Genomic DNA, 11,378 nt, shown 5'->3' on the forward strand with positions numbered 1-11,378 from the left:
GAAAATGATAGGGTAAATTATAATTTTTCTCTTTTTATTCAATATTGTAGTATAAGCCAAGAGGGGTACGAAGGTCTTTTTAGGTGGACACCACAACCTCTCTCCTTGGCTAATATAATAAAGATAATTAAACCTTCCTATAATGCAAGATATAAGAAAATCAATTTTGGTGATCTTTAATTACCATTATTAACAAGATTGTGATATATCATATATGTGAATATTAGGAGAGAATAATAATAAGAAAGGTAAGAACTAAGAAGGATTAATCAACATAGATCAATGTGTTAAAATGATGATATATTAATGAAATATAATTGTTCATATTGATATATTCAATTATATGAGGGTCAATTTTTTCACAAATAATTGATTATGAAATATAATTTATTTGATTATTTCCTAAATTACATTATTACATTTATTAGAATTTTTGTGAAGTATTACTTTATTATAATTTTTAAGTGTGAAGTTTTAGAATAACAAAAAACCGTGTTAATTTATGATTAGTTTTAATTTAGATTTTTTAAAACATTATATTAGTTAGACAAAAAACTTGTACTTCTTTAATTGCTTAGTTTACCATCCTTATACTCTCAATTCTATTTGGATTTTTAATTAGACGAGTAGATAAAATTTACAAAAGGTAGCAATGTAAAATTTAGGCGAGCTCTCATTTCTATTTGGATTTTTAGGCGAGTAGATAAAATTTACAAAGGATAGTATTGTAAATTTAAAATTTTAACCCGAGAGTGTGGGACCCACCTTCAAGATTTTAACCTACCTACAAGTGCATCATTCATTCATTCCTATCATCCCCTCCTCCTCAGTTTCATCTTTAGTTTCATCTTTTTATTCAGTTTTGTTAACACTTAAAGATAACCACAAAAAAAAAAAAAAAAAAAAAACAAAAAAAAAGTTTAATTTATCTTTTCTTGCTTGGTACCATGATTAAGCAAGAAATCTCAAGAGACATGGATGTAACCCAGTTGAAGAGGAAAAACCCTAGTTCAACATCATCATTAGTAGTGTTTCCTGATCTCATTGAAATCGACTCGGATTCCGAGGATGAGTCGAATATTAATAACAACAATGATAAAGATGATTCATTCATTGGAAAAAGGCCGAGTTTTGCTGAAGATTCTTTTGTTGATGATAACAGGTTAAAGAAGCCAAAGGTTGAGATAATAATAATAATAATAATAATAATAATAATAATAATAATAATAATAATAATAATAATAATAATAATAATAATAATAATAATAATAATAATAATAATAATAATAATAATAATAATAATAATAATAATAATAATAATAATAACAACGACGGTGATGATGATCAGGAAGAAGATAACGATGTTTTACCAGTAGCGTTTCTTGACCCTCTTCCTCCATTGGAAAGGGAACTTGTTGACGCTAGTTATAATAATGCTGCTGTTGTGGGTAGTAATGTTACGACGGCTGATGTGACCGCCTCGTCGAGTATTGCTCGTAAACAGTTCTGGAAGGCTGGTGATTATGAGGCTTCTTGTGTTCTTGGGGCTCATGCATCCACCTCTTCTTACTCCGGTATTTTTTTTTGTTTTTTTTTTTGTTTTTTGTTATTGTTGTTGTTGTTGGGTGAATGGTGAATGGTGAATTGATGATTTTTTTTTTGCACTTATATTAGATTAATTTGTTGGGTTGTTTTTTTTTTAAATGAAATTATTTCTGTTTGTTTAATTCGTTATCTTAATTGGAGTTACCATGGATAATTGTTAACTTATTGGTGAATATGAGTTTGAACTCTTTGTAATTGAATCATCAATGGTGTTTAAATCTTCATACAAGTATAAATGTGTTTTCAATATACTTGAAGATCCTCATGTTATAATACTCACTCTGTTCCTATTTGTTGGTTACGTTTGAAGTCTTTTTGTGAGAAAAAAATGGCCAAAGCGTAACCAACAAAAAAGACTCAAGTTTATTATAATTGTCTGGTGTAATTTATATAAATACGTATTACACTTATACTTATTTTATACAGGCCAAAATTATGGGGGCATTGTTGATGTTGCAAACACCTAAAACTAGGTGCTAAATTGCTAGTGATGCTCGTGTATTCAGGAAGAAATGATGATGCTTGAATATCTTTTGTGCACCTAATGTACATCAATATGAGAATTGAGATAATATAATAAGAGTTTGGGTACATGAGATGCTAGATGAAGTTTTCTATGTCCTTACCTGGCCTTTCATACAAAATAAGTACAATGAAGGCAGAATGTTTGTAGCAACTCCGCAAAAATATTTATCTAGGGCCAATTTGCATCATTGTGGTAGAGATGTTGAGCATATAAGCAACACCAATCTATAAAAAACACTGAGTACTTAGGAAAACTGATGTTTGCAACTGATTGGTAGTGGAAAGAATCGGTTTATTTGTTATTCAAGAAATCAATTTATTAAAATTGCTTACAATGCTTCAATACATTGTCTTAGCCTTATTTAATAGTGGTGAAAATAAATTCTATATCAATCTATTGTAAATGTTCGTTCTAGCTGTTTCGTGATAAGATGATCATCTAGTTATAAATGGATCAAGATATTGTTCATTAATTTTCCTTTGAGATCAAGTTACATTGCTTGATTCTAACAATATCTTTTCTCTCATTTACAGCCGGTATGGATCATGTTAGGGTCCATCCAAGGTTTTTACATTCTAATGCAACAAGTCATAAATGGGCATTGGGAGGTAATTAAGCCTTTATTATGAAGAATTATTATACAAAAATAGGCTCATTATGAAATGAAATGGTTACATACTTATGGTGCTCGATCTATTTTTCTATTGCAGCTTTCGCTGAGCTCCTTGATAACGCTTTGGATGAAGTATGCACACAGATCTTAACAACTCACCAAATATAAATGCATCTCATGCAGACTATTTCTTATGGCTATATTTTTTGATAAGTGCTGTTTTTATGTTGCGTTTATAGGTCAATAATGGTGCTACTTATGTTAAAATTGACATGCTTATAAACGAAAAGGACCGCAGTAAGATGCTTTTAACTGACATAGACCGCAATAGAATGCTACTAGTTCAAGGTATGTTTCTCTATTTTCAGCTTTTTCTCTTCAGGATTTGGATGTAACATCAATAGTGTACAGGACAGCCGATTATTTTAATTTGTTTAGAATAAAGTTGTCTCATTTCCTTCATTATGAAGGGTTTAATTGCTTGATCTTGATTATTTTCTCTAGATCTGAACATGTTGTGCACCTCTTTATATCTGGCTTTCGCAATAGCTGTTTGCATACCACATACTAATGCTTGGCACATCGATTGCAGATAATGGCGGTGGAATGGATCCCAATAAAATGAGGCAATGCATGTCTCTTGGGTATTCAGCAAAGAGCAAACTTGCAAACACTATTGGGCAATGTGAGTGATTCTGATCAGGCAGTTGAAATAAGTATTGGAGCAAAGTACTTCTTAGAATGTCAGATTTATTGCAGCATTGTTGCTAACTTCCTTATCTTGTTTTTACACAGATGGAAATGGATTTAAGACTAGTACCATGAGGCTAGGGGCAGATGTTATCGTCTTTTCAATGTGTCAAGGGAAGGACGGCACATGGTTGTTATTATACTTAGCATCTCGATCTCATAGCTAGACACACATTATCATCTAATTTAATTTGATGAGTTTAATACTGTTTTGAAGTTTCACTGAATCATTACATATATTCTGCAGTCCTACAAGAAGTGTAGGGATGCTGTCATACACATTTTTGACTAGTACTGGGAAGGAGGATATCGTTGTTCCCATGGTAAGATGATCTTTTAAACGAGTATTAGAATTATTCTTCGATATTTTTACAAAGAGACAAACTGATCAAAGTTGATTTATCAAACACTTCGACTATTGGTCAATTGGTGATCACTTTTAATTTGTTTCGATGTTTCTGCTCAACAAGATTGACTACGAGAAGAAAGGGGAAGTTTGGACAAAGATTGTACGCAGTTCTCTTGAAGATTGGCATGTAAATTTAGAGGCTATTGTCCAGTGGTCTCCATTCTCCAGCGAGCAAGACCTTCTTCAGCAGGTAACCTCTGCTCGTAAATATCTTGTTTACAAGTGTTCAAGTTTGAAATTCATGTCACATTTAGAATTTCCTCTGATTGATTAATTAATTTTGGTGCTTGGCTTTTCATTGCTTCCTGATATAGCCCTGAATTTTTTTTATTCATACAAATATGCTTTTCAAGTCTGAAATTTTGCTTTATTATGTAGTTCGATTCCATAGGTTATCAAGGTACCAGAATTATAATATACAATCTCTGGGAGGATGATGGAGGACAGTTGGAGCTGGATTTTGGTACTGATCCTAACGTATGTCTCTAAATACTATACGCTATGACAGATGCCAAATCATTATCAAAATGATTGCATAGGCCTAAGATATTTTTGTGATGAACAGGATATCCAAATTCGAGGAGTCAATAGAGATGAGAAGAGGATAGCTATGGCTAGAAAGTATCCCAACTCTAAGCATTTCTTAACATATCAGCATTCACTAAGGGTATGTGAGGTTTATAGTTTATAATTCTTCATCCTTCTTCAATGGGGTTATTATTTTACAATATGCAGAGTTTTCAACTGGTCTTGGACTCTTGGATCAATACTCGTTTTATAGGTCAGACGCGCAACAAGTCACCCCAAGACTAGACGCATGGTTGCCATAAATATTATTATGACACTGATCTCTTATTAACAAAAACTATATGAATGGTGAATCATATTGGGAAAAAAAAATAATAATAATAACTCTGACAGACTAACTGGTGCTTTGTTTTCAGAGTTATGCATCTATCCTTTATCTGAGAATTCCTCCTGGATTTCGGATTATTCTGCGTGGGCAAGATGTCATGCACCATAAACTGGTGAATGATATGATTCACCCAAAACAAGTTTCATACAGACCTATGCCTATAACTGATGGGACTGTAAAGGATTCAGCTTGCCAGTCAGAAAATGTACAATCTCTTTGATATCCTACATTTTGCTTTTTATAGCTGATTGATAAGAAAATGTCAACTAATAGTTTCATTATGTACGTAGATACAAGCTTTGGTGACACTGGGATTTGTGAAAGATGCTCAAGATCATATGGATATACAAGGGTTTAATGTTTACCACAAAAATCGGCTAATTAAGGTTAGTGTTTTCTCAGCCCTTATGTTATAAATCTTTGCTATTTGTTTAGCATATCAATGATAATTTCTTGCTTCAACAGCCCTTTTGGAGAGTCTGGAATGCTGCTGGAAGTGATGGTCGAGGAGTCATAGGTACCCTTTTCTCTTATGAATATAGCAAATTGTGGTGCTTTTCCATTTGGAATTTGATGAGTTTAATTAGATACTAATTATGCATAGGTGATTGCATAATTACATAGTTGGGGTAGACTGTAGGATCAAGTTATTTACCCTTTCCAATATTGTTTTCCTGTGTTAATTAGGTGTTTTGGAGGCCAATTTTGTCGAACCAGCTCATGATAAGCAGGGTTTTGAGAGGACAACAGCGCTGTCAAGACTTGAATCACGGCTAGTTCATTTGCAGAAGACTTATTGGTTCGTTGATCTCATCACTGTCTTCTCCTAACCAACCCCCCTCCCTCCCTTTTTTGTGTGTTAAGTTTAATCGCACTTGTTTTTCATTTAGGCGTGACAACTGCCATGAAATTGGTTATGCACCACGAAGATTAATAAACAAAGTTGTTCCAATAGTGTCTTCTCCTCTTCCAATTAGAGGCAATGGCAATGCTGTAAAGGGAATGACTCCCAACAGAAGTGATGACAACGCTTTGGAAATAATCAGAAACAGTAGTAAGAGGAATTCTGTTAAGAAAATTGAACTGGTTTCACCATTTGTTGAATCTTTAAGTGAAGATGATGAGATGACTAATAATCATATCGAGTTACCATCACCAAGAATCCAACACAACCTTTCCAGTAGTAACAAGGTATTTGAGAATTGACATAAAAGTATACCAGATCTTTGCATGATTTAACTGCACCTCATCAATGTACAATAAAATGCAACAGATTTTCTATTGCAAATAGTATAATGTTAATTAGACAAGTGAATTGTTTGTATATACATAGGTAATCCCCTTTCTAAATATATAATCAGACTTTAATGTATGTTTATCAATTGTACTACATAGGCGGAACAGATCAACAATGATAAGCATACATCTCCAGAAATTGAAGCATATGTTGAAATGCTACAAAAAGAGAACCTCGAGTTGAAGCAGAGGTATCAATTCCCTGCGCGATGAGAACAGTTATTTTTGCTCATTCTTTTCTGTTTCAATTCTTGTTTTTAGACTATTTACCTTCTGTTTTTTCATTAATTCTGCTGTAGGCTAGAAAAGGCTACTGAATCAAGGGATAATTCGCTGCGAGAGCTACAATTTGAAAGAGATAGGAATAGAGCCCTTGAAGCTCAAGTAAGTGTATAGTTAGTTGCACAAGTTGCTGCTATCTTTTCATACATACAGTCATATAATATTTGCTCTTTTACATGTAAAAACTGAAAGCATACCTTGATTGATCATAAATTGATACCGAGATTTGCATTCTATTATTCTGAACCTACAGCTTGAAGAGGCCAATAGAAAATATGCTGAAATGGACAAAGAGCAGGAAGCTTTAAACACGATATTTGGAGAGGAAAGAGAGCGAAGAGACAACGAAGAGGAAAAGACGAGGGAGCGTTTAAGGGTAAGTCACACCTTCTTGACTGAGGGATCGAATGCTCTCCTGGCCACACGACGACATTAGTAACTCTAACCACATTGTTATATCTATCTATTATTGCACCGTTTTTCATTGACTACGGAAATAAGAACATATTTATGAGCCTATTATTTTTACGACGATTTTCAGCTGTAAAGTAAATGTGTGTTTTTTCCCTGTAGGCTGCTTCAAAAACAATTGACGAATTGGTCGAAAAAGTGCATACAATGGAGAAATACAGGAAGCTTCCAAGATGTAAGCCTGAAATTGATTAAGGAGTGTGTTCGTTTCATTACACAACCCTCAGCTGTAATGTACAGGAACCAGAGTAATTTTAGGTGGGAGCGAGGATTATTTTCTTCCCAACTCAAGTTGTAAGCATCAACTGGATTGGAGCACAAGACATGTAATAGGCATAGAATGAAAATACCTCAGACCTCTTTTTTTTTTTTTTAAGATGTATATAGTTAATTGAGACTAGTTTAGATCTAATCAAAGTTACATATACCTTTGGATTCAACCTTTTGTTCGTAATTGCTTTATGCCCTCATGAGAAACAAATTTCGTTTCTCAATATGAGAAACAGTGAATTTCCCATTGCTTTGTTTATGGATTTACGTGATACAACTAATTCATCCACAAACTTACGTGGTCAGTCAAAAGAATCGGGATCAACTTAGTTGAAATTATTTAACTGTTTAGATAATCATATACAAAGTATATGCAATGCAATACGGATATGGATATGGAGAAGTTTCCTGTTAAATTTCTGGAATTTGCAAAAAAAAAAAAAAAAAAAAAAACAAAATTTAGTAACAATAAAATGATAGAGCTTGGGCAATGGGCACCAAGCAATTAAAGAAAGGGAAATTTTGTCAATGTACATCCAGTGTTTAAATAAAATATTTGTCCATGTATAGATTGAGGGGAAGTGGATTTGTAGTTACATTAAACGTCTTGACAAGAATGCAAATGGGAGCTACGACTTAATCTACCCGATCCAGAATTTAATTATACTCAGCGAGAACATCGGAACCGCCGTCTTTCAAGTTAATAAGGACATCCCAATCAATGTTACCTTCTACCAAGAACTACACTATCCGGCGGGGCTGTGCCAACCTCAAGTGCGGATCAAATTCAGGCGGTTCAAGGATTTTCGCAATCTAGTCGACTATATTCGAATAGTCAGGGCAAAAATTAATTAATATAGTTTTTTATTCAAAGTATAGTAGTGCATGCAAAGATTTTAAAGGTTTAAGGTTCTTGAACTTAATATTTTACAAAACGAGTTCATCGATCTTTCCCTATGCATGATTTACAAAAAAAAAAAAAAAAAAAAAAAAAAAAAAAAAAAAAAAAAAAAAAAAAACTAGTTAGGAATTTTGTTAGTTCTTAATTTCTGATTAATTTGTTGTAACATACATTATATTTCTAAATTTGTTGAAGTTGAAATTTGTGGGTTAATCATAAGAATTAGATGTTTTGGCCTGGGTTAATCAATATGTGAGAATTCATCGTAAAATCATTATTGAAATTGGTTTGTGTTTATATATATATATATATGATTGTTGTATGAGGGTTGATTTTGTGGATCACTGGTTAATTGAAGCCATTCTATTGGGTTTTAACTACTGCATGTGCTTAGCATTCAAGATCATATGAGTTATGTTTTTGGTCTTAAGAAATAATAAGCTCTCCTTTTGTGTCCTGTTGTGTTAATTATGAATTGTGAGAGTATTGTGAATTAAAAGAAGGTAGTACAAAGTATATGCAATGCAATAATACGGCATTAAGTCTTGTGACTTATTTACATTAATTTTATTGAAAGACGGTCAATCGGAAGGTAATTTTATTCTTTTAAGACTTTAAGAATAATTTTTGATTTGTAATAATGAATTAAATTTATTTTAATGTGTATTTTCTAATGAATTCTCCCTCCATTTTTTAAAGTGCCCCATAGTAACATGACACGCATGCATGCCAATGTAAAACTTTGACCAATAATATCTTTAATTATCATTAATTATAAATTATAACAATTATTCAATATTAATAATCTACTCATTGAGACGATTCCAACAAGTACTCACAAGACTATACTTTTTCTTATGTATTACTCACAAACATTGTCAAAGTATGTTTAATGAATTGTGTCAGATTCTCTAATACATTATAAGTGTTTTTCTAAGAGTAATATTTATATTAGAAAAATGGTAACTTTTATAGTATATAAGATTAACTTTATATAATACTAGTTTTGTGCCCGGGTGATGCTTGCATTGTTGATAAAATTTTAGGATAAACCTTTTGGTTTGAATGTTAACTATTTCAAATAAACCCTTTTAATAATGCAGAATAGTAAATAATAATAATATAATTAGCATAAAATAAATTATTGAAAAGCTTTTTAAGTGAAAAACCCGTAAAGTTATAAGAGTTTGCTAACATTGATATGAATTCACTTCAAAATTCCCTTGTATTGTACAGTTTCTATTGTGTCCTAATTTTAGTAGTTTTTGATTTCTTTAATTTCATTCACAAAATAACAAACTTACACAAAAATATTACAACGGAATATGAAGAACACCTTATTCAAAAGCTTTAATGGTAAATCAATGGTAGACTAAAATAAATTAATGATACATGGCCATATTTATAATTATAATTTACGTGGTTATTTGTATAGGAGTTAAATTCTATTGTTAATTGGATATTCATATTAATTATAATATGTGGTGTGTTGCTATAAGTAAAATTCTATTGTCAATAAAAAGATATTTTTTTTCAAAAAATAATTATAAATTATTTTATGTATATATTTTTTTCTAAATAAAATCTATCCAATCTAATCTAATCACATTAATATCTATTTATTGCCTACGTGCCTCGACACTTGGCAAAAAACTGGAATGTCAAGTGTCGCTGTCTCGTAGCCTGGCTGCGAGACCGCCTTTATTTATTAGTGATATGATATGATATGATATGGTATGATACTTTTAGGATAATTTCAACGTGTCTTACAATAAATAATATAAAAGTTTGCCTTAATTAAAAATTTGTGATAATATGAATATGGAGAGATATCTTGTTAATTTCTGGAATTTACGAAAAAAAAATACCCTTAAAAACAATAATAGATGATAGAGCTTGTCAGCTTGGGCACCAACGAATTAAAGAAAGGGAAATTTGAGAAAGAAATTGGAATCTACAATCTATCTATAACTAATACTAAAGTAGTAACTAACCACTGATATCATTTTATTTTAAAATTAGACACATGTCATGTTGTGATTAAAATTTTTCCCTCCAAAACTATAAATGATATCATCATTTTGTGATTTTTATTTTATTTTATTAAAATTTTGGTCAGCTACATTATTATTACTGATTAGGGGATTTTTCTCCCACCAATCGGAATGCGCCACGTGGGCCAATCAGGTCCTGCCAAGTGTCCCCCAGTTGGACCTCTCAGGGCTTGCCACGTGGCACACGCTTATTCGTCCACCCTGGACTTATTATGTCATGACACGTGGCATACTCCATGCCTAATGGAGAAGCCGGTCACCTAGGCCCAACTTCCGAGGGAAGCCCAATCAGCCCAAGGTTAACCTAAACCTAGATTGGCACGTTTCCCGAGGTTATAAATACCTCCCTTAATCCTCATTAAGGGAGATTACAAAGATTACACACATTAAACACTCTCACCTAGAGAGACCCAATCACTTTAATTTCCGCATTAATTACTCCTTAATCAAGTACTAACTTGACCGTCGGAGGCGGATCTCCAATCATCCGGAGCATCCGTTTGTTTTGCAGGTACAGGCGTCCGGTTCCAGTCTCGGAATTGTAACTCTCCCGCAGGACATCAGAAAACCCCGAAACATTTTGGCGCCGTCTGTGGGGAGAGTACTTCTGAGATGGCACCCACGTTTGTACCGGCTCCTGAAGAGAGACGTCCCCTGGACGATCCTCTAGTTCAGTCGGACCACGATACTGAGAATGAATTTGAAGTTGAAGCTCACACAGCTTCAGACGGGACCCTAAGGGCCCGACGTACCCGTCATACCGAAAGGAGGGAACGGGAACATCTTCAAACTGGAAGCGAGCCAGCAGGCGCACCGCCTGTTCGGCAGCAGCCGACTGATGGGTCTGCTCCCATCACAAGGAACGAACTCATGACCTTCATGAGGGACTTCAAGGGAGAAATTCAAGAGTTGATCAACAAGAAGCCGCCTGCTCTGGACAAAGAGCAGTCGGCTAAGAAACCCTCCACTTCACGGAAAAGGAAGCCAATTCAAGGGCGAGAGGCGACCCCTCATCCTAAATCTAGGAAGTGGGAGCCACCTGCCCTTGATTTCACAAAATACCGTTTTCCTACTCCAGGAAATAGGAAACCTGTTCGTCATATTCAGGCGGACGGGTCGAGGAAAACATACACAGACGCTCGGCTACTTCTAGAGCAGAAGAAGAGTGACCGATTTTCAGAGTCGGCCTCTACTTCAAACTTCCAAGACAGTCTGCGAAATACCTCGATGAGGCATACTCAGTCGTATCATGAGAGTCAGTCAGGCGGCACCTCCCGTCAGTCCG

The 11,378-nt window shown here is 33.7% G+C and overlaps 1 protein-coding gene across 1 annotated transcript; it reads left to right on the forward strand.

The window, feature by feature from the left end:
• The first annotated feature begins 974 nt into the window (after positions 1–974).
• LOC110713937 (protein MICRORCHIDIA 7-like) lies at positions 975–6,511 on the forward strand. The gene is made up of 18 exons (XM_021892391.1): positions 975–1,178; positions 1,349–1,574; positions 2,665–2,739; positions 2,842–2,876; positions 2,984–3,092; positions 3,337–3,429; positions 3,540–3,624; positions 3,742–3,817; positions 3,965–4,093; positions 4,282–4,380; positions 4,469–4,570; positions 4,848–5,024; positions 5,110–5,205; positions 5,285–5,336; positions 5,507–5,618; positions 5,710–6,010; positions 6,215–6,306; positions 6,415–6,511. The coding sequence occupies exons 1-18, from the start codon at positions 975–977 to the stop codon at positions 6,509–6,511; spliced, it is 2,160 nt and encodes a 719-aa protein (XP_021748083.1).
• Positions 6,512–11,378: the final 4,867 nt, after the last annotated feature.

The sequence above is a fragment of the Chenopodium quinoa genome, unplaced genomic scaffold (assembly GCF_001683475.1).
Source record: "Chenopodium quinoa cultivar QQ74 unplaced genomic scaffold, ASM168347v1, whole genome shotgun sequence".
NCBI classification, from domain to species: Eukaryota; Viridiplantae; Streptophyta; class Magnoliopsida; order Caryophyllales; family Amaranthaceae; genus Chenopodium; species Chenopodium quinoa.